General features: G+C 38.1%; 1 protein-coding gene across 1 annotated transcript; it reads right to left on the bottom strand.

Moving 5' to 3' along the window:
• Positions 1 to 1413: 1413 nt before the first annotated feature.
• tmem170b (transmembrane protein 170B) lies at positions 1414 to 12384 on the bottom strand. Its single transcript, XM_088405621.1, has 3 exons — positions 11742 to 12384; positions 7856 to 8026; positions 1414 to 6320 (listed from the first exon to the last, which is right to left on the bottom strand). The coding sequence occupies exons 1-3, from the start codon at positions 11899 to 11901 to the stop codon at positions 6190 to 6192; spliced, it is 462 nt and encodes a 153-aa protein (XP_088261747.1). The 5' UTR covers positions 11902 to 12384; the 3' UTR covers positions 1414 to 6189.
• Positions 12385 to 22743: the final 10359 nt, after the last annotated feature.

Genomic DNA, 22743 nt, shown 5'->3' with positions numbered 1-22743 from the left:
GCGTCGCTTTGCGGAAGGTTTGTGTGTCTTAAAAAGAAAATAAAAACCACATCCTGTCTGAGAAAGTTCAGCCACTGCCAGAATAGCAACAAAATGTCAAAAGTTACAAGACAATTGTGTTGGGTTGGGAATTGTGTTTAGTTCAGCCATGCAGTCTGGGGTGCAATCAAAATGTTTAGGGAGGCCCCGTCCGCCTGTCATTACAATGTTGATCACGTATTCCACTTTTTTTTTTTTTTTTTTTAAGTCTCATGGCACCAAATGGAAACAGCCAATTTCCTCTTGCCCCACGAAGACAAAGCACAACATTTCATTTAGTCTAAAAATGGTCCGCTTTGTGGCGGGTGGGCACGTAGAGTTAAATGAGGTGCCCAAAGAGGTCGTGGCCTGGTGAAGATATTTGCAATCGCAAAGAAATGTAAATGAGGCAATCAACGGTGGAAAAAAAAAAGACAAGCAGGAGGTGAGGGACACCAAAAGTTAGAAGACAGGAGCAATGTAGCAAATAATAGCACCGATGGGCATTTGTTTTTATGTTCCTCTGATGTAAAGTTACATTAAAAAAAAAAAGCAATCTAAGTTAGTGGGTTGCTTAAGAAACTTTTCAAAGTGCCTGGAGAAAGCTTCAAAGTGCTTTAGTAGCCAACTGTATAATATAATGCTGAGGTTGTGTTAACAGAATGCATCAAATTTACTTGATTAATTTTCATACTATATTAAATGTGTTGAAAGCTCCCTTGGCATATCAACCCACAATTTATTAGAAGATGACAATCAAAGCTTTGATATCTTGGATGCTTTACATTGTACAGTGGCGCTGTAATCAAAAAAAGACCAAAGTTTTTGTGATGCGGTTAATAAGATGCCAATCAAGCGCTCGTGTAATGTAGTTAAATACATACGCAAACTGTCAATTATTTTTGTTCATGTTTTAGTGAAGGGATGAACTGTTGAGATGGTTTGGATGCTACAAAAAATGTGTCAAAGTCACCGCTGTGCAGAAAACCTTTGTAAGAAAATTTTCAGAAAATTTGCAGAAAATTTTCGTAAAATTTTTCAGTTTCTCCTTTTGTCCAAAAAAAAACTTGGTGTCACTCAATTGCCCCGTTTTCAAACAGTGATTTTGAGAGCAGTGGTTCTGAGGATCCTTGAAGGAACTCTTATGGGTTACAAACATGCAAAAATCCCTTAAAAATAATGAGTAAATTAAATGTTTCAGGAAAATACAAATAAATATTAAACACATTTTATGTTCAGTAGGTTACTCAATTTCATTATTTTTAAAAGCTAGATTCTCCCCCATCCGATAATGGTTCGACCCAATTTGTCACGTGCCACGTCTTGTTCCTTGTCACATATCTCAAGCATACTTGATATTTCTACATAAATTAAACACAACCCCACACATTTTTGTATTCTAAAAAGATTTTTATTTCAACTGACAGTTGATATTTACAGGAAACACTTTGTACATAAATAAGCCATTATTATAAATATCAGCAGTTCGCCTGGTACAAAATCTTAAAAAAAAAATTTAACATATTATACATTATTTACAAAGTGCCACTTTGGGTTTTGAACAAATTTGTCTCTCCAAGATCATCCGTAGTCCATTCACACGTTTGCACACTGCACACGCAATCCTCATGGGGATGAGCTAAAATGGAATCTGGGCGACAGAGTAATGGGGCATTTTGTTAGATGGAAAAAAAACAAAAACAAGTATATAACAGAGCTGTGCATTTTTTTTTTCATTTTGCAGGACACACACACACAGATGACTAAGACTATTTCAAATCTGCACAAGGCTCAGCAAAAAATTGAAAGTATACTCACATTTGCTCATGGCACAGTGCGAATTCATGTGTGTGCTATTTTCGCTGTACTATGCGGCAACACCGCCTTCTTCTATAACACAGCTTGCACCTTTTCCACAAAAAACAAACTATATATAATTCCGCATGCCTCCGGTTGGATGCTTTTGGCCAGTATTTCCCGACCAGTGTGCTCTGAGAGATCATCAGCTTGATTTGGTCATATAAATTGGTCCAGAACAGCGAATAGTTTAGATTTGATCACCTATTAATGCCAGCGATGTATATTGCCAGAAAAACAAAAATGTTCTTCTACTAAATGGCAGTAGGTACAATTAACCTCATTATGTGACAACATAATTAATGGACACAAGATTATTATTTCAGTAAATAAACTTTTTGTGGCATATTTGTGTGGCGGTGTACAATAAGGTTCTTCTAATACACTAAAATATGTGCCCTGACTCAATAAAAATTGGGAAACATTGCTTTAGGGCACCATTTACAACCGCTAATAACTTATTAGGATCAAAACACATCACACAAATATACTGTTGGTGGTAGCAATCACACACACTGCAACAGCACCATTAAAGTCATACATGAGGAAATATGCACACACACAAAAAAAGGCTAATAAATAATCATTATCAACTCAACATTGGTCCCTGAAAAAGGGAAATAGTTCAGACAGACAATACAATTTAGATTCAAATGGCGACTCGGGAGGGGGGGCTCCCGATTTTAGTTTCATAGTTCTGAATCATGGAAAACAACTACGAAAAAAAAATATTTATCGTCACACTTCACAGCACTTTCAATCCAGTGCAATGCCGCCCTCTTGCGTACTAAACTGGTAGTGAAGGTGAGCCATATCAGTTACGTAAGCTCTGAATAGGTGGTGTTTTACCTTGAGAAAGGCACACAAAAAAAACCCCTCATAACACTGAAAGCAGTCTTGGCATTTTACTACCAATCTTGAAGCAGCAATTCATTCAAAAACGTTTCAACACTCAAATGAGACAAGAAATAAAGCTAGTAAATAATGAATGCTTTGGCATAAATACCCATCTACTTCCTACTTTGGGTTTTGTTGCCAGGGATTAGGATTGAATTCATTAGGAAACCGGTGACTTTTTTTTTTTTAAGTAGCCTAACTCAAACTGGTGCATCACCTTTACCTATACCAGTATCATTCAAAACATCATTCAAGCAGTGTCTTAGACCAGGGAAAAAAAGGATGTTATCTTGCATTACAGGTATTCGGGTGTGGCCGAGTGATCTTGTTTAGAATAAGTTTTCCTAAAAACGTGATCAGATTACTCAATTGAGATGACTTTTTTTTTTTAAGTACAGATATTCAAGTCCAGAGATCATCAAAACATTAAACTATTCCTTTAGGTGTTCCAAGTGATTTTAGGAGTTTAGTACATAAGTAATTGTTATTTTATGTACTAAAGTACTCAAAGTAATCAATTACTCACGCTAAGGTAATTAAGTAATTTAGGAGCTAAAGTAATCACATTAGACCTACTTATCTAATCTATGAATTGCTTTATTACTTGATTACCGAAGAGTTGTTTTTCAGCACCTGAAGTACTCGATTACCTTAGCACTTAATTACTTTAAGTAATTGATGACGTAAGAACCAGCAATTTTTAGGCCTCCTTTTAGCCAAACAATTGAAAAAAAAAATGTAAAAATTAAAAATGCGATTGAATGGCTGGACTCTTAAAAAAAAAAAAAAAATCTAAAAATATGACTGGGTTTTGTTAAGTTAAGAACATATTTCCTAAGGAATGGCTGTGTGAACCCTAATGCATCCTTGGTTTAAACTAGCAAACGAACAATATCGGAGCAATCTGTGTGTTCTAGGTTTATACGTACTTTCAATTAGAACTGTTCTAAGAACTTGGACTATGACTTAATGTTTCACCAGATCACCTGTATGTAAGAACTAGGGATGCACGGTAACTGTTTTTATCCCCACCTTTACCAATAACTGATCATTTATATAGGGCTAGAGGGGAAAAAAACGAGTAGGTCAACTTTAAAGGTCACCTAAAAATATATGACATGCATCGGAAATATGTTTGCACTGCCTTTTTGAATATGGAGTTTGGGATAATTTCCAACTTAAAAAAAATTACAGAGAAAAATAATGTTCAAGTATTGTAAAGTGGAATGGAAGGATTTTTTTTGACCAAAAAAAACCATTTGTACGTTGCTTTGACGACACTACTATATGTAGAATGTACATTAAAAGTTCTGTAGTGCTGCACTAAACGGCATTAAGTGTTTGTTGACCTTAAATGGTAATTCTTAGCGCAGTATAATTATCGTGCATCCGTAGTAAGAAGGAACAAGAATGCCAATACATAAACGGCCAATGTTGCGTTAGTCGCATCCCAAGGCGCTAAAATAAGGCAAGCGTAAATTCAGTGCAAAATGCAAAGCTAAAGAGTCCATCTGTAAGCACCTGAACACGCTAGCATCGACTCAGCTTACCTTAAAACTGCTTTTGTCACCAAGTAGCTTTGGCAACGATTAGTCATGCGCCTGGCTTCAAATTTCAATATTGTTTCACTCCTGCTAATGCTAAGGAAGTTAGCATGTAGGGGTCCGGAGTGAAATGTTAGCTTGTTTGGATTTGACAGATCAAACCAAACAAAAAAAATATTAACTCTCAAACTAGGAACTGTATTTTTCGGACTGTAAGGCACACTTAAAATGCATTAACTGAATCAAAATCGACAGCATGCCTTATAATCAGGAGCGCCTTATGTATGGATGTCGACTTTGTTGACGTTTGATTCATTACCTCTTTTGGTTTGTTTTTCTCCTTGTGCCTTATAACCCTGTATGTCTTATAACCTAGTGTGCCCTATACATGGAAATTTCCCCTAATATACAATACCCATGCGCCTAATAATCTGGTGCGTCTTATAGTCCAATAAATACAGTATTCTGAGTCAGGGTGGATTAGAGCCAACTGTCACAGCAAACCTAAAAAGTAAAAACCAGATGCATTTACGGCTGCAAAGGGCTAGAAAATATCTAAAAAATAATAATAATAAACATTCCATGGGAATCTAAGATGGAGAGTTTTGGAAATATACGGAATTGAAAATGTTACAATCCACCCTTCTATTTTGTAAATTGACATGTTATTCCCCTCATTTCCCATACAAATGTCAAACTTTGAAAGTTCCCAAAATCCCACAAATCTTGATAATAAGATTTCATTGGTTTAAGATGTGAATGATGTCTGCCCAAAAGTATTTGAGCCAAATTATGTTACCAGGGGGCCCAAACAGGCAGTTCATTTTTATTCATAGGTTCACCTTGTAAACATAAATAAATAAATATTAGGAGCATTAAACCCACCTTAACGTCTATACTAGGCATGGGCCGATAATTGTTTTGACTGTTTACCGTGGAGTTAAAAAGTCAAAGTTTCAATAACCGCGATTATTGTCTATCGTGGGTAATAAAGTTTTTATTTTTGCTTAATCTACTGAAACAAACTCGTCATTTAAATGGGAAGAAAACGACTGGCTGCTTGCAGAGTTGCCTCAACAACGTGCCTCTTAGAAAAGAATCAAGTCACAGTCGTGTTGCAATAATAGTACTGTACAATTAATACAGTATCGCTGTTGCTTGCAGAGTTGAATCAACTTACAGAATAGATAAAATAGAGCAGTAATTTTAATACCACGATAATGTAACACTGTGATACTTTTGCTCAGATTCATCACACCGTCAGAATCTAATATCGGCCCATGCCTAGTCTGTACTGCACCCCAAATGTTCACTCGTGAACAGTTTTTGGCACTGATACTTGTTTTCGCTTCGGCTGAATTGACTTTTCTTACATGCTAGCTGCAATTGGATAATGCAGCATGTACGTTGTGTATAGAAAAGGAATGATAATTAGAATCTGTGCATGGTGTTGTAAAACCTTGGTGTGATTATTAATACTGTTCTGTATGGCCTCATCAGTCTATAAAACAACCAACTGAAGTTTTGACGCTTTAAAAATGTCCTATTAATCCCAACTAGGAGAACCCTTCAAGGGTCAGTGTCCATTAAAGGCATGCGGGACATCCCAGAGAAGACCGTTGGCACAAAGTTACATCTGGAAACACCCCCAACATGGCTTTCAGTCCAGAAGCTGAAGGTGGCGGTGTGTTTGCCCGGCGCTGCTTGCGCTGAATTGAGTTTCCTCTGAATTTTGCAAAGAAGGTGCGCTTGCGATGGTGGCAGTAAAGGAACTGAGACTTTTGGACCCAGTCCCAAAGGTCCAGAAGCCAAATTAAAGGCTCTGATTGGCTGCCATTCATTAAGTCTGTGTCCTTCGAGGATTACCTGCGTTTCATAGTGTGGCAAGGATGCGTGAGAAGGATATGACGACGGAGAGGCTGGTCTGGCCAACACCTAGAAGCAGAGCCTCCAGCGGCGCCATGTCCTTCCCTGCCACGCGGTACACGCCCGCTATTGCAGCACCTGACAGACAGAAAAAGAGGCACAAGCATGAAGCAATTAAACACAGACGCTGACAATGTTGATCATTATTCGGTTCCATCTTAAATTTACGATATGCATCGCCATTAGGGATGGTGGTAATTATTCACTGATGGATCAAAAAGTGGATATAAAAGGTCTTCACAACTGTGTTCAAATGCCAGCTTTTTACCTTTTTAGTTCAAGACATCAGAAAAATTGTTTCAAATTTTGGAATAAAACTCTTAAAGTCCTCTTGAAATTCATGTGCCCAGCATTGAGCCCACCAAATGAGTCCATTTTGTCTCAGCAAGACAACCAAGTTAAATGCATCCCACCTAAACACACGAGACATTAAGAAAAGACGAAATGTCCACTACTGAGCATATTAGGACTTCGTAGGGAGGCTCGAATGAGTCGGAAGTTATGACCAAAAAAAAAGGAAATGTCTACTACAGTGGACACAAAACTCTAGGCTGTGTCTTAGTAGCATATGCCTGCTTCGACGACTACATCAACACAGGTCTCCACTATGGAATTCCAATTGGATCCAAACGAGACAATTTCCTTAACTGGTCTCAACAGATGTTAAGGAAATGTTATTCAATAGTTTGGTTACGATTTGTAGTTAATGTTTTGCTGAGTGTATGTGTAGGTTAAGTGGGAGCAGACAGTCGATACTCAGCGCTTCCTTATTGCTTAACATTAATAATATATTATCTTGTCTATTTTAAGAGCAAAGCTTGAATTAGTGAGCGAACAAATAGGCACACACAGGGCCAATAAATAAACCGTAACTCTATGGTAAGACCTCAAAAGCCACAAGAATAGGTAAACCAAAGAAAATAATCTGTCATTGCAAATAATAATGCACATTTCTGATAGACGGTGAGACAATATGGTGCTTTTCAAAACTGCTAATAACTACAGCCATATTCGTAAACATATGGTCAAAATGATCATGTAAGCGTTAGCTGCGCCAACACATCAGCATTAGCTTCGCACAAACATGTAGAAGGACTGGTGGGTAGTATATATGCAGTGTGTCATGTGAGATTTACATTCAACGCGCCTCATCCACAACACTAATTGACAAAATCTCATTTGACGGCTTGATGATGAAGTACTGCCTAAGTGACAATATGGCTTAACTAGCCATTAGCGACACGGCAGGCTTTGCTCTGAAGAGTGATTGCAAATACTGTAAAGTGATGTCAGAGGGTACATTATCAATTACTTTCGATTTATAGTAACAGATGAACCTTCTTATGTCCTAAGAGCCTCGATTTATTCGTTCAAAAAAGCTCATTTGGGATATCACTCTCTGGTGAAAAAAATGATTTTGTATGATCACGAATCCCAGCTTCAGCTGTCTAAAAACAAAATTGCTATCACAAGCAGCTGCCTCTGCCGTTGTCAGCTCCACCTGCGGCTGACGTAAGCAGGCAAATACCCTAATATGCGGAACACTGCTGAGTTCACATAAAAAAAAAAGGATGAACAAGCAGAGAAAATAATGCATGAAAACAACAACTTACTGGTGATGACTCCTCCGGAGAGGGAGGCCAGGAAACCCACGCTGACCAGCACAACGGTGATGAGACGGCCCCTCTTATGGCGTTGCAGCATGATGAACATGAGCAAGCCCACCACCCCGTGGACGAAGAGTGAGGAGAAGAGACACCACAGGAACACCCAGTACCACATCTCTAACAGGGAGGTAGACAAAGGATAGATCATTAGGGATGAGCCCAAACACACAAGTAGTAAGACTTTAAACTAAATTCTAGTTTCCTGAGCGTCTATGTCTATTTATTGATCTGGCAATTAGTGGTCAGGCTGAGCAGAGAGACATGTGCCTGCACAGATACACAGTGGCTCTTTGTTCCATGTGACAGCACACGCTGTTTGGGCTGTTGTTGCTGCTGTCTAGTTAAAGCCATCTTCTCAGACAGGGAGGAAGGCAACGTTCGAGACGGGACGAGATAGAACAATTACAAATCACAAGGCGGTTACATGATGTATAGAGAGGCATTTTGTCACGCTCCATTGGGACCCTTCAATAAGATTGCACAGGCAGAGCATCTGGCGCCCAATTGAGGATTTGCACTGAGCTCTTTTTGAGAGTGAGGGAAACCACAAGAGAACCAGTACCGCAGTCACCTCGACTGGAATTGGCCTCTCACCTGTTTGCGGAGCTTGATCACGCGACATTCACAAACGTGATTGATCGTTACCTGAGCCCTGAGCAAATGTGATGTGATTTTCAGAGGATTGTGTTAAGTGACAAAATGGCCGCCTCCTGATATGGATAAATACAGGTAGATTTTGCAGCTTAAATCCAGTTCCACAAACGCAATATCGATTAGAATACTAGTGAGACCACAAACGAACAAATCATCAAAGGCTGCAATTAACAATTATTTTAAATTTAATACATTGTTTTTTGGAAAAAACAAGAATAATTGAGACCCTATTATTTGAGAAAAAAGGACAATTTCCAAATTGAGCATGCAAAAAGAGAATGTGTTAATTGTTGCAACTACCATACATTTTTTTAACTACCCCTTTTTAAAGGAATAGTCCACTTGAGTAATATTCTAAAGTACAATTTTGATATTTTCTGTAACTAATTATTACAATTAGTGTTGCTATAATTGATGACTACATTATTTTTCATGTACAGTTAATATCTTTAAAAACACCCTCTTCCATTTGCCATCAACACAGCAACATTCGCGCAAAAGACATGGGTATTGACCAATCACGACCCACTTGTTGGACATGTGACCTTCACAAGCTGTGCTATCATTGGTCATTACCAGAGCCTTTATGTGATGACATTTTCAGTAAACAGGAAGTGGCAAAATGTGTTTTTTTTTAAATATAAAAAGTGAATGAAAAATAATTTAGTCATCAATTAATTGTCGACAAAATAACTTATTACTGATAAAAACAGATAAATATAGCGGACTTTTGCTTTTTTTTTTTAAAAAAAAAAGGTATAAAACATGGACAAAACTTTTAAGTCTACTATTACAGATTCCTCAAGTAATTGACAAATATTTTGAAATCTTTATGATTTTTTTTTCTTATGACTGGACTACAATTAGTCACTCCGCACCAAACTGAAACACAACCAGAATAACTTTTAAATGAGCATGTCACGTCATGAGTATGTAAACTTTACACTTTTTATGAATGTGTTATACTGTATTCCAGAAATGCTATTTGCGGAATGGGTGAAAAAGCTAGAAATACTGTCTCACCGGCAGCATAGTAAGACTCAATATTTTGCAAAGTCTCATTATTGATTAGTCATAAAAGCAACGGTTGAGGTAAAAACCATTACTAAAAAGGGCAACAGCAGCAAATGTGTGTTTATTCTGTAGTGCCAAAGGGCTAATAAACCAAACTAGACTAAATTGAGGGAATGGAATATAAGAAAGCAGAGTATAACTTATGATATGGACTGTAGTTACCAGTTATTAGTAAGCATGCAAATACATCTAATGGCCTCCAATAGACACAGCGCTGTAAAGTAAAAGCCTATAGCGCTTGTATATCTTGTATATCTCATTACATTGTGCAGGTGTGACAGCGAATGCATATTACTGCCATTTTACTGCACAAGCATTCTCACTGTGACCCCATTTTATATCTCAGTAGGTCATTTTTCACCTGGTTGGGTTGTTAAGGGGCCAGGAGGTTGGTGTGTATTTATGTGTGTGTGTATTGGGGGTATCAGGTGGCAGTATTCTATACTCTTCTCATCCCCGCTCTCTACAATGTGCTGTGCCTCCGCTTCCACGCAGCTCTACGCGTGCTCAAGCTTCCTGCTGACTCAGCATCATGGACTACCTCATTTTTGCTCATGTCCGACACGTTGCTCAACACACAGGATGCAAAATAGGCGACTCAAAAAGCGGCAGTGTTGCAATCGGAAATGACTACATGTTCGTTTTTAAAATGTTTCTGCCCAGAGGAATTCAAAGAATCACTTGACAGGGGGAGAAAAAAACATTTGCTGCATATATACGGTATTCTAGCACCAATCATTTGACTAGATGAGTTTGAACAATACGCAGCATAGTGACAGGCAGAATGATTTTTTGCTCTTCCACTAGACAGCAATTAACGCGTGTACCTACTTTTAGAAAGACATCGACTTTTAAATTACTCGTCAGTGGCAAGCTTGACAAAGGAGGATACAGATCATTTAGCTTACAGTTGATGTAGAACACAAATGAGAGCATAAATGTTACACATACTATGGCTTCATTCCACACTGGAAAAACATGTGAGCAGGACTAATTGTTTGCCATAATGTGGCCTGTAACTGGCAGGTGACAAGGTCAGGGGTTCTCAAATAGAGGTGCGTGAATGCACTTTAGGGGTTTGTGAGATTTTAACATGGTTACTACAGGCCTCAGCAAATCCAATATAATGTTTGTTTAAAGCCATAACAGTGATAGTAGTTTTCTTATCAAGTTAAAAGTAAATTAAGTGGAACATGAAGCAACTTGTGTACTGAATTGCGTTATAATGACTCCTTTGCGCAATTAATGACGCAATTTTACGAGAGCAGCTCATTTTACATAAGCTATTTTCAGGAGTTGAATAAAATACACCTGGTAGTTCTTAAATTCTAAAGTATAATAAGACACGAATCGGAAGTATTTTCTTTCTAAAAATGCTTTGCACTGGTTCAGGGGTACATGGTGGGGAAAATATTTCACAGGGGGTACATCAGTGGGGGAAAAAAAAGGTTGAGAACACCATAGGACTCCCTCAACTGTGACGCTAAGTGCTGTAGAAATGAATGGATTTTTAAAAATATACTGTATATACCGAATGTCAAGTAAAATGTCAAAATTGACCTCTTAAATCCTAAAAGCATAAAAATCTCAAAAAATGCTTCATTGTTAAGATGAAGGGTGTAAATATTTAGACTTTTAATTGAGGTCTAATTTAACGATTTTGGTGAATCGTACATATAAAGTAACAATACTTTGTATTCTCCGGTGTACACCTCTCAGTTTATTTTATGCTGACAGACTGGGTCACGATCTGACTATTTAAGGGCATAAAATTGATAGTAATATGCCAGAATTGGGATCCAACCACAGTAAAAGCACCGCCCACTAACAATTACTTTGAGCAAGGTATCGATTTTGAAATCCTCGCTAATGGCAAGCTAGACAAAGGGTGGGACACACGATTCAGTTGAGAAGGGTGCACCCACGTCACAAAATCTAAAGTGGCCAGCGATGACATTTGTCATGCGGCCCACTGCCTCACTCGAGGGGTCATTCATTCTCGTATGGTAGTAATGCGTGGTGGTGGGTCAGCATGTGAGCACAAATATCACGTTACGCCGCTTGATTCCGATTTAAATGACACCTTTGGCCCGGCGTAACATACCTGTGAAGTGCTGCAACGTCGACCCTTGCACCCACAGACTAAGCACTTGCTGCACCGATAGATTAACGGAATAATCCCTGTTTGTTGACATGTTTCTGCCACCGCCCGGGTTCGAACCCTCCTTTATCGAGTAGCCGTGCTTGGCTTTGAGCGAAGGCATGGGGGAGACCGGGGTGGCATTGGCTGTGAGGCGGCTCTCCCCGGCGCGGCTCGCCTCTACCGGTGCCTCTGCTTCGGCTTCGCGTCCGTCTCCGCGTCGGGAAGGGAAGGGCCGCTGGCTGGTCGCTTCATCCTCGGTGGCGGCGGAGTCGGGGGTAGCGGTGTGGAGGCCATGATGGGGATGGCAGCCGCAGATCAGGCTGGAACGCGCACGGTCGCTCGTCCTACATTGACTAGCCCGGCTACATAACCCTTAAAGGGACAGGCGCCCCCGTTTTTGTTTTTTTTTTTTTTTAAAGACGCAAATTTCGTATTAAAGCGACCCGTGAAGCACAGGCACCCCACGTCCTTGACAAAACCACCGAGCTTGTTACATTGAAGCGATTGTAATATTTGCTGTCCTTTATTTTAGCTAGCCATTATTCAAAACAACTTGCTAGCTTTAACGTAACACCGGCCGGCGCGAGCTCTCCTGATAACGAACGCAGCCAATCGGAGAGCACCTTTTATTTATTATTAATATTATTTTTTTAAAACAATAACCTTCAAGAATGATTCTATGAGTACATCACGTATCCTTTATGTCATAATGCTGTTTTTTCCCCCGTTGGAACCTTAAAAAAATAAAATAAAATAATCACTCGGTTCCGGCTACTTCCGGGGCGTTGTCCATGACGAATTCAAATTGGTGGGAGCTCTCCATGGTTCTAAAATGCAAATAGCTGTAAAGGGCCCCTTTCATTGAAATTCAACTTTTTTAGAACTTTTTTTTTTCTCTATATCACATAAAAAAAAGTTCACTGTTTTATACCTTTTTCTTCACGATAATGTCTTTAAGATACTGGTGCTCCTGTGTAAATGTAATATTACTGTAACGTCTACACTAATATTATTTTAATACTTTTTTCAGCAAGACAACCGGCGGGTGTTTGTTACTGTCAACATTTCACGGAGTGATTTGGCTGCAAGATGAATTTTCGCCAATAAAAGATTGGATTTGCAGTAAAATTACCAGTGAAAGCTGGCGCAATTCCCCCAATTACACCTGGTAGAGAGGTACAAGTACATTCATGTGGTAAAGAGACTCCAGCTGAATTAGATATGTTTCTTCTGCTCATAACTAATTACGTTTGTTGGCGTGAAGTTTTGTTTACACCTATTTTTGAGCTGTAAAATCACAGTTGTGCACACAAGTTTACCCACCTCAAGGTTATGTTGGCTTTTTTCTTTGTTAATCATTTGTGTCTGGTTGGCTCTGGAATGACCTCATGAAGGAGGCATGGCAGCCACGAGGTGAGAGGCGCAGTTTCAGTTGAAAGTGTCATTCAGAAAAGTGCTATCAATAAAAACCCTCATATTAAAAAAAAAAAAATCGGCAATGTTAATATTTCATCTTTTATATGCAGATTTAGAACTGTGGAAAGTTTAAAATACCATGATATAGGTCCTTCAAGAACAATAATAAAAAAGAGACTCAAATCACTGATAGTCTGCATTGTTTGGGTAGTGGCAGGAATTTGCATTTTAAAGTCAAATATTAACCGCCTCTATCATACGATAATTGACTCTCCCACGGGGTTTGTTTTATGCATTATGTATATTTATTCAGTATGTAACTGAACTACAAATATTATCCAGGGGATTTCTTTTAACTCAAGCAAAACAAGCAATCACCACATCAAACAATAATCAGACTTAATGAGATGCTGACTACATTATAAAATAAAGGTTAGACAATGAATTAATTGGTCGGACATCCAATCTGATGGTTGCTGAATAGGTAGATGAAAATGTCATTTTCTTGCAAAACAAGCCATTTTTTATAGTAGGCATTGTCCAGCAGGTGACGTTCTCTCCCCACGTTTCATTGCCTATAATCGGCCTGGTTGAATAGTTACAGTAACTTGCAAAATGTCTTTGATCGAGACACAATGTCTGTGGTTAGGACCATTCGTCATATGAAGACAGTCAATATTAAGCGGAAAATTACCCTGGAGAAAATTACTGGGGAAATTATTCTATTGGGTTAACAAGCTGGCACAGCAGTGACATCGCCAAAAACTCAGCATCCTTTAAAATGTTGTTAAAAAAAAAAGAAGTGGTCAGTGGAGATGCACAGCCGTTAAGAATTGTGATACGTGCTGAGGATACGTTGGCAAGATGGAATTTTTAGCATTCATATTAAAACATCAAAGCCCGACTACAATTTGGGGCGGGGGGTCCACTGACATTGCAGTGGGAATTTGCAAGTGATTGATGTGGAAATCGTTTATTAAACTCATTTTATAATTTTAATAATAATAATAACAACAGCAATACTATGACTACTACTACTACCACTACTACTAATAATAATAATAATAATAATAATAATAATAATGAGAAGAAGAACAGTAATAATAACAACTGTGGTATTGTTTTCACTCCTTTGTAAAAATCATACTGTCTAATTAACATAATCAGAGAGCAAAAACATGTATGTTTATTTTGTAGATAATTTTGTTATTTTTTTCCCCCCTCCGGGGATTTTATTTTTCAGCTCAATGAAAACAAGCCATTAAAACATCAAATGCTGAATTAACGAGATCCTGCCTGCATAATTGTATAAAGTTCAAACTCGAAATAGGTCACACAACTATATGAATGGTGGTCGCCGAATAAGCAGACTTAAATGTCACGTAAAATATCACTCGTCTCTTTTGAAAAGTAAATTCCAGTCGGAATGAGCCAATGGATAATTGGCCAGCAGGTGACGCTCTGCCCCCAAATTTCATTGCCTGCTCGTTTACTGTTCCGGTTACATGCAGTGGCAATGACATCTACAGGACGAAATTAATCCGTTTGCGCATTGACCGTAATCAGTCCCTATTTGTTATTTTACAAAGAGAGGAATGTACCTACACTATCATGCAGGTTTGTATACTACTGTTATCTTTTGAGACTTTGTCGCATAATCTCGGTCTACATTTAAAAGGTGAGATCATCTGATAGTTCATTTTTATATAAGGCATTGCTCTTTGCTTTCCTTCAGATGGGGATTTTGGGGGCAACATGAGATGTCATGGTTGATTGGACGGCACTATGCCTCCATTATGGCTCCAAGATTATGTGCTGACATGCAACCCTTTGAACTCCTAATGCACTTTTTTTTTTTAAATATTGAATCTATTGTGCTTTTATGTCGATGTAAATGAACCTGTAAGCTGAGATGCTTTCCCCTTGAACCTATTCATCTCTTGCTGTTTGATTTTCCCCCTTCCAGTCAGTCTCCCAGCATGTGTTTTGTCTTTCTTTTGTCACCTTCACCCCTTTGGCAGTTGGCCTTGACCTACAGCAGGTGAGTCACAAGTGAAGAAGCCCCCTGATCTGGTTGATATCCTTGTCACAGTTAAGACGACTTTAACAGGACGCAGCAGGCTGTGTGGTGACTCAAGGTGCAAACAATTCACCCCCAGACTGAGATGTGCAACCATATACCGGCAGGGCCAATCTTTTTGTCAAATCTCTATTTTGTCCAGCATGCTGGATGAGGACAAAGACGACAGAAGTAGAGGATTGCAGCATACAGCATACATCAGCCTATGCCCTCCTGAATCTGCGCTAGTCTAGCAAAGTTGGAATGCACTTTGCACTAGACTTGCTGTTGTCTCCCAAATCACTTACAACAAAAAAAACAAGAGTTTCCAAGAACAATGCAGTAACTACAAGGGGCCAACTGTGGGCAGCTCTAAAATGGAAAAATGTGCAACTCATCCAAGTGATCGGAATCCATATCCGCTAATCACATTCATGGACGAGTGATGTTAGAATCGGCAGCATAAAACCCTAAATCCATTTTAATCGATGTGCCATTTATCTAAAGTGATTCTCTAATGGCGGTATGGGTATAGTTGGGAGGTGGCAACAGCACTTTAAGAGGCACGTGTGATTTTACTAGGAATTTTGCAGGTATCAGCAAATCTAAGTTAATGTCTTTCAGTGCTGTTTTTACTGCAATGTAAAAAATTAAATCTCTTGTATGACTGCATATACAGTATAACATACAGTACATATACATACACATCTATCTATCTATCTATCTACTTTACACACACACACACATACATACATACATACATACATACATACATACATACATACATACAGTACATACACACACGTACATACACATATATATATATATATATATATATATATATATATATATATATATATATATATATATATATATATATATATAATTGCCCTTAGGTGTGATTGGGTGCGTGAATGGTTGCTTGTCTCTGTGTGCCCTGTGATTGGCTGGTAACCAGTTGAGGGTGTCGCCTGCCTGGAATCGGCACCAGCAAGCCTGCGACCCTTGTGAGGATAAGCGGCTATAGAAAATGGATGGACGGACATATACTGTATATGAAAATATAGTTCCCACTGTCTCCACATGAAAAAATGATAATCATTTAACCAGCCTTTCTACCAAGTATTTATTCAACTTTAGAAACTCACTTTTATTCCTGTAGTGCAATTAGCTCACAAATGCAAAAATCTCGAAAATGCAGTTGTCTGCGATTACTCTATCTAAAAAAAATTCCTCCATCCAGTTTGTGAAGTTGCACCATCGACATACTTGGTGAGTTCCATAGAAATTGGTGGATTTGTGCAATGTTGCTAGCAACGCTTGTCAGACTTCAAGACAAAAAAAAAAAAAAAACTATGTACAGTGTTGCCATTGATTCAAGTTTTATCTGATTACAGGGGTCTTGTCTCTTTGAAGGGTTACATCAAGAAGCATGTTGAGTGATCGCTGATGTCGTTCTTGCACTGTGGGAAAATCAGACTGAGATCCATACTGCTTCGGGCAAAGTAATTCTAGCGAAAGACAAATCCTCTTTTATGTCTGGTTAGAAATATTCCGCGGTGAATCACTACAAAGGGGACAAGTTGCTTCATGATGTTGCCCATGGGTGTATTTAGTCTCTTATTAAGGAAACGTCACCTCAGGGCAAAGATTTGTTCGTGGCGAAGGGTAAGACATTTCTGGAGTAGTCTATAATATTTTACTTTTGTTTGTAATTAACTTTTTTGATGACCTTTTTACTATATATGAATTTGAATAGCACTTTGATATGCTAGTGTGCTCTTAAAATACATTATGATTACAGAATAGCTAAGTCAGGGTTATAGAACATGAAAAACTTTAGGATGTGTTTTAGTATGATTAATGGATGTTATGAAAAAATATGTCCGCGTCTAGCTCATGTTATAATATGATGATAAACATGTGTACTACTTTTTAACAATCATCCCACACTTAAGTTCTGTTTGAACTAGCAACTGTTGTTGAGTAGGAGTCGGAATCTTTGCTTCAGAGTTCAATTGTATTCTGATTTTTGGGTGTGCGATTCAATGCTGAATCGATTTTCGATTTAAGACAAATTTTAAGTCGAAATGATTTGATTGATAATGGTTTCAGCTGCAATTTAAAGATGTGCAAAGAATCATACTGATCGACTCCAGTCTGCCTAACAAAACATAAATGGAGATATTAAAGTGTCTTTTTTGTTTATTTTTACATTTAAGTTTTGAATTTTAACCTTTCACTACTGACAGCACATATTATCAATATATTTCCGCAGTATAGTGGACCCCTGGGTTACAAATATGCTAACATAATATACTTTTTAAAATATTTTTTTTTGCCATTTAATTATTAACAGGTCACATGTTAAATTTTGTTAAACATTGAATTTTTCAATTCAATCAATTGAAAAATGATGCATGTTTAAAAAATGAATAGATTATAGGATCTTGGTCCACATTATGTTTTTGATCACACTATTTTTGATTTATTTGTGGCAGTTTTTGTATGCACTGTTATTGTATGCATTGAAAACTTTAGTTTGTACTTTCATACCACATGTCGTACAGTAAACCTGTAGGGGCCCTAATTTGGTTGAGAGATGCACTCAGTTTAAAAACTAGTGCATCTTTATGTTCATACCAGGGGCAATTCTAGTTTGTGAATTTGGCAGACCATGTTTGTGACTTGCTGGATGTTCCTTGGATGTTCATTACATGCCTCAGGCGCCCACCTGAAAATTTGACCGGGGAAAACTGTCAAAGTGGTAGCACAGGTGACGCAAGGCAATTTTGGGGGATTCGAACAAGGCAAAATGCACGTTTTGGGAGCCGCATCCATTGGATGGCAAAAAAGTTGGCAGTGTTCCTTCCCACAACGGCGCACACCCCCCTTTCTACCTGCACCTGTTTATTGGAATACCAAACAAAAAGAAACTAGTCCCACACACTGTTTGCTGTGCTTTGACGCGAAACTTTGACAGTGACTGTTTTATGCAACATTTACATTGTATAATATTTATAACTATAAAAGGCAAAAAAACTGTCAGACTGCACAAGAATAATAATTGATTCTACAAGTAGCCATTAAATTCATACCATGAAACAATCCAACAGTCTGAAACTTCAATTATTATAACTTGACCCTCCCCTTGAGGCTTGCATCCCTCCCTGAGCCGCAGTAACTTGTCTGGAGCAGCAGAGCGAAAGGAAAGGAACAGATTCCGGCGGTATGAGGGCGATGCTGATACATTTTAAAACCTGCAACCGAACTTTCCGAAAGCGTAAATGTTCTCGGCATATTTGGTGAATTCAGTCGAGCGGCCCAAACCATCCAGTCCCAGCAGGCCTATCGGTGTCTGAGATCTGCTCGCACTGTGTTTGAAATTATCACATGTGTTCATCGCTGTTGTTTGCATGTTTGATATTGATCAGTTTAGGTGTGTTAGTTACTGGAAAGTATGTCACTACAATGGCCCCATTCAAAACTCTCAGAGGTCCCCAACTGCTGGTCCGCGGCCCAGTACCGGTCTGTGGATCAAATGATAGCGGGCCATATCCTCCGCACCAAAAATAATGATGTTTTGGAACTGATTTAGTTTATCCTTTAACAGTTCATTCATTTGCACTTTGCTTGGCTTGATCTTTGTTTTTGGCGCCGCCTCTGGCCGCTGTTGACATTACATTTTGTAGTGAGGAAGGACGGTGCGGCTTCAATTGAGAGCAGTCTGTCGGCGACGCACACGTTGTTCCGTCTCTCTGTGAAATCTGGTCCACGAGTGCCTTTAAGTTGTACTTTCTTGGTAGGAATATTATCATCGATGGTAATATGCTCAGAATTTGTTTCTTTGTTGATCCAAGGAAGAATAACACGTTAGCTGATGTTACTTTTTATCTTCGGCATGTGTTATAGTGCTACCTTGTATGCATTTAGCTTTTTAGCATTTTTGTTTGTGCCAAGTTTTTTTCTTTGGTATATGTTAACACAGGCAAAGGTTATGTATTGAAATATACTAACTTGCATCTACTGTCATTAATGTTTTGTATTGAAATGAATAACCTTTGTGATTCAGTTATTTGATTGATTTAATTTTAAAAAAAAAACAGATCCGAATGACAATTTTCATCAAAAGATGCTTTGCACTCGTTGGGGGGGGAAATGGCTAAAAAATATATTTTAAATATTTAATTGATAGTACATCATTAAAAAAATGGAAATCAATGTTTTAGGGTAAATTGAAACTATTAAAGTAAAAAGAAAAAAAGGTTAAAAAAACGATTAAAATTATTAGCAACTGTGAGTGGAGATTTAAAAAAAAAAAAAAAAAAATACAGTCTGGTACCTAAGCAAGCCGGTGTTTATCTTGATTATGTGGCAGATGCAGACACAGAGCTGATAAGCCCATTAGGCAGGCTGGCTAACAGTAAACGACACCTTCTCACAACTCGCGGGCACTTTCTGGTAAGCGGGGGAAGCTTTTGTTCTAAATGAGTACTGCGGGTGGGTGTAGAAATATGTGCAGTTTGTGTAATATTTGATCTTAAGGCAAATATTGATTTTACATTGCAACGGGAAGTTTAAGTGTACTTTCATTATCACATGATGAGTCATGCTGCCAGTCAAAACTAAACAAACGAAGAGCGGTGATGTCAATTCTGGAGGTCACCCCAATTATTTGTCTCGATTCATATAAAAAAAAAAACATTTCAAGCGTTCAATCAATCAAAAGAAAATTTGCTCTCATTAGATTATGGGGTGAATAAAACTGCGGTTGATGACTGAGCTGTTTAACAACTCAGATCGTGCAATGGTAAGTGATTAAAATGTATGTCTTGGCATCAAGTAGATATGTATTGTAACTTGATTTGTGGTGAATGGAATCAAACCATTAAAAAAATCAATAAGAATAGGCATTCATCCAATATAATGTCTAGATTGACTTTGAGTGTTTAAACAGACACACTGGCAGTCAAATATTCCTGCAAATGAGCTAACAGCCTTTACAGACCTCTGATCAGCTTCACTTTCATGCCTGGATGGTTTCATCCAAATGGGAGTGTGGGGCCACTGCACACTTTCATTTCAGGTGAGATGAAATCTTACTCGGGCAAGAATGGAGGAAGAAGAGCTATTAATTATTAAAAACGGTTTGGGGAAGCAGGAGAGTGGTAACATGCAGATGGAGCTTTGTTGTAAATGAATAACTGAAACGATAGAGCGTCCCAAATGTTACAGTGATCAACTGAATTCTTTGAAAATAGAAAGATGCAAATTTGCTAGTGAGAAATAGATGCCACCGATGCGCATAAATATTGAAATTAAAAGTTGTATCTAACCCTTGTTGATGAATAAGAAGATTAGCGTCTGTATTTATGCTTTCAATCAGATGATCCCATTTAATCCTACAAAACATTTGCAATCTGCTACACGTTTACTGTAGCCAAAATCGCCCGATCACACAACCCGTCAGTCAAAAATGTCTATCGGCAGAGGCCGGTATGACTCGTGCTTTTTTGAACACTTTGCGTGAATATTTTATGAGTGATCAGATGCACAACAGATGCTCTCTTTGCCCTTTATTTGGATGGATGCTTTGGGTTGAGTCGCTGGGGTTTAAGGCCCAGCGACTTGGGTCACAGTTCAGCGGTGGAGCTTCAAATGAGGTGGATGGGAGGCCTGGTACGGTTGCATGCCTCTTCCAGCTGTATTACCTGCCGCTTTTTCGAAAAGACCCTCTGTGTCTTTTAATAGCCACAGGCACAAAACTACCCACAGACACTTCAGCCAGAATTTAAACGTACAATAAGATCTTGATGGCAATAAGACATTTAAAAAGAAAACGGACATTCCTTTTTTCCTGTTACTAAAATGTCCACTTTTACAAAAAGGGTCTCAAGAGGAATATGCTGTAGTAGGAAATCAGGTACATAGCAATATGACCCTTAATACTATTATATACTGTAATATACACACAGCCAAGCGCATGTTGTGCAGAAAAATAAATATCTGAGATGAATATAATATCTTTCTGGCATGTCCAATATGTGCAGCTGCAGAGGGCGGCATCTCGGGAAATTGTTTTCTATTGGCAGCATGGCAAGAAAATTATTTTCATTTGTATAGAGAATGTTTGCCCCCTTGGAGTCGCCCTCTATGCAAGACATGAAAAAAGAAAGCAAAAGAAGAAGAGAAAGTATTCAGCTTTTTCTTATAAGAAGCCTGGAATGGGTAATCTGGACAACTGGGCGATTTCCCGATGGGCAAGGTTGCTATATATGCTACTCAAGGGCACTATTCTGTCCCATATTAATGTCTGGATTCATATGCAACTCGATACGTATTATTGTCTTACTGTAAAAATGTAGCACCTACTGTAAATATTAGGGATGCACAATTATGGCCAAAATAAGAATCACAATTATTTTGGTCATTATTGAAATCACGCTTATTAATCATGTTTGGTCAAACATGTCTATTTATTGGCCTTTTTTTTTTTAAACAAGCAGTATATGAACAAGGCTTCAAGGCTTAATACTTACATATAATAATAAACTAAAAGAAATAAAGTAAGAAATAATAATAATTATTAAATAATTAATAATAATTAAAACAAATTCATCCAATACATGGCAAAAACTTGGCGATGCACGAGAGGGAGCTGATGAACCCCAAAAAAGGCTTTGTTTTTGCCATGTGAAGTGTAATTGTGATGAAATAAGGATTGGATCTTTTTTTTTTTTTTTTAATTTCAGAAACATTGATGCATTTAGTTATTTTGTTGTTGTTGTTTTAGACTAGTGCTTCTCAAATAGTGGGGTTGGCCCACTATGCCGGGGGGGGGGGGGGGGGGGGGGGCGCAGGGAAAGAAAAGTGTGATGTGTAGGGTATTTGCAATAAAACAATAATTTTCATATATTTTTTTTTAGATTTCAGGCACTTTGATTCACTTGGTTATTTTTTCCGTTTTAGATGAAGCTATAACCCATATGAATGCTGTAAAAAAAAAAAAAAAAAAACAGTTATTGAAAGTTGATTTCTATTGCGTTTTTTCTTGTGTTAATACTAAAAAGGATATAGGTTAAGGTATACTCACACAGTTTTTTATAGACAATAATATTATTTATAGTCAGCGCTTTGAGTTGGGTGGGGGTCACGGAAAGTTTTTTTTTCTTTTCTGGGGGGACTTGGCGAATTATAATTGTGTGCTTTAGACTAAGCTTGAATGTTTATGTGTAACACTTGTTTCTTTTGTTAGAAATGACAGTTTTCAATGTTAGGCTTTCCTATACCATTTTTTTTAGATAATCATCTTATTTATATTCTGCACGGCGAATGAGGGGCCCAAAGGGTTTTCTCCCTCTTTTGGGGTAGCTTTGCAAAACATAATTGAGAAGCACTGCTTTAAAGAAAGGGGTTAGTAAAACGGAGTTTTGAATAAATAGCTTTGGTGCAGGCTCTCTAAGGGCTCTAGGCAACGGTTTTTCTGCA

Source organism: Hippichthys cyanospilos, chromosome 21 (genome assembly GCF_059441005.1).
Source record: "Hippichthys cyanospilos isolate Australia breed blue-spotted pipefish chromosome 21, RoL_Hcya_1.0, whole genome shotgun sequence".
NCBI classification, from domain to species: Eukaryota; Metazoa; Chordata; class Actinopteri; order Syngnathiformes; family Syngnathidae; genus Hippichthys; species Hippichthys cyanospilos.
The sequence above is the reverse complement of the archived record's forward strand: the minus strand, read 5'-3'. Positions and strand labels throughout refer to the sequence as shown.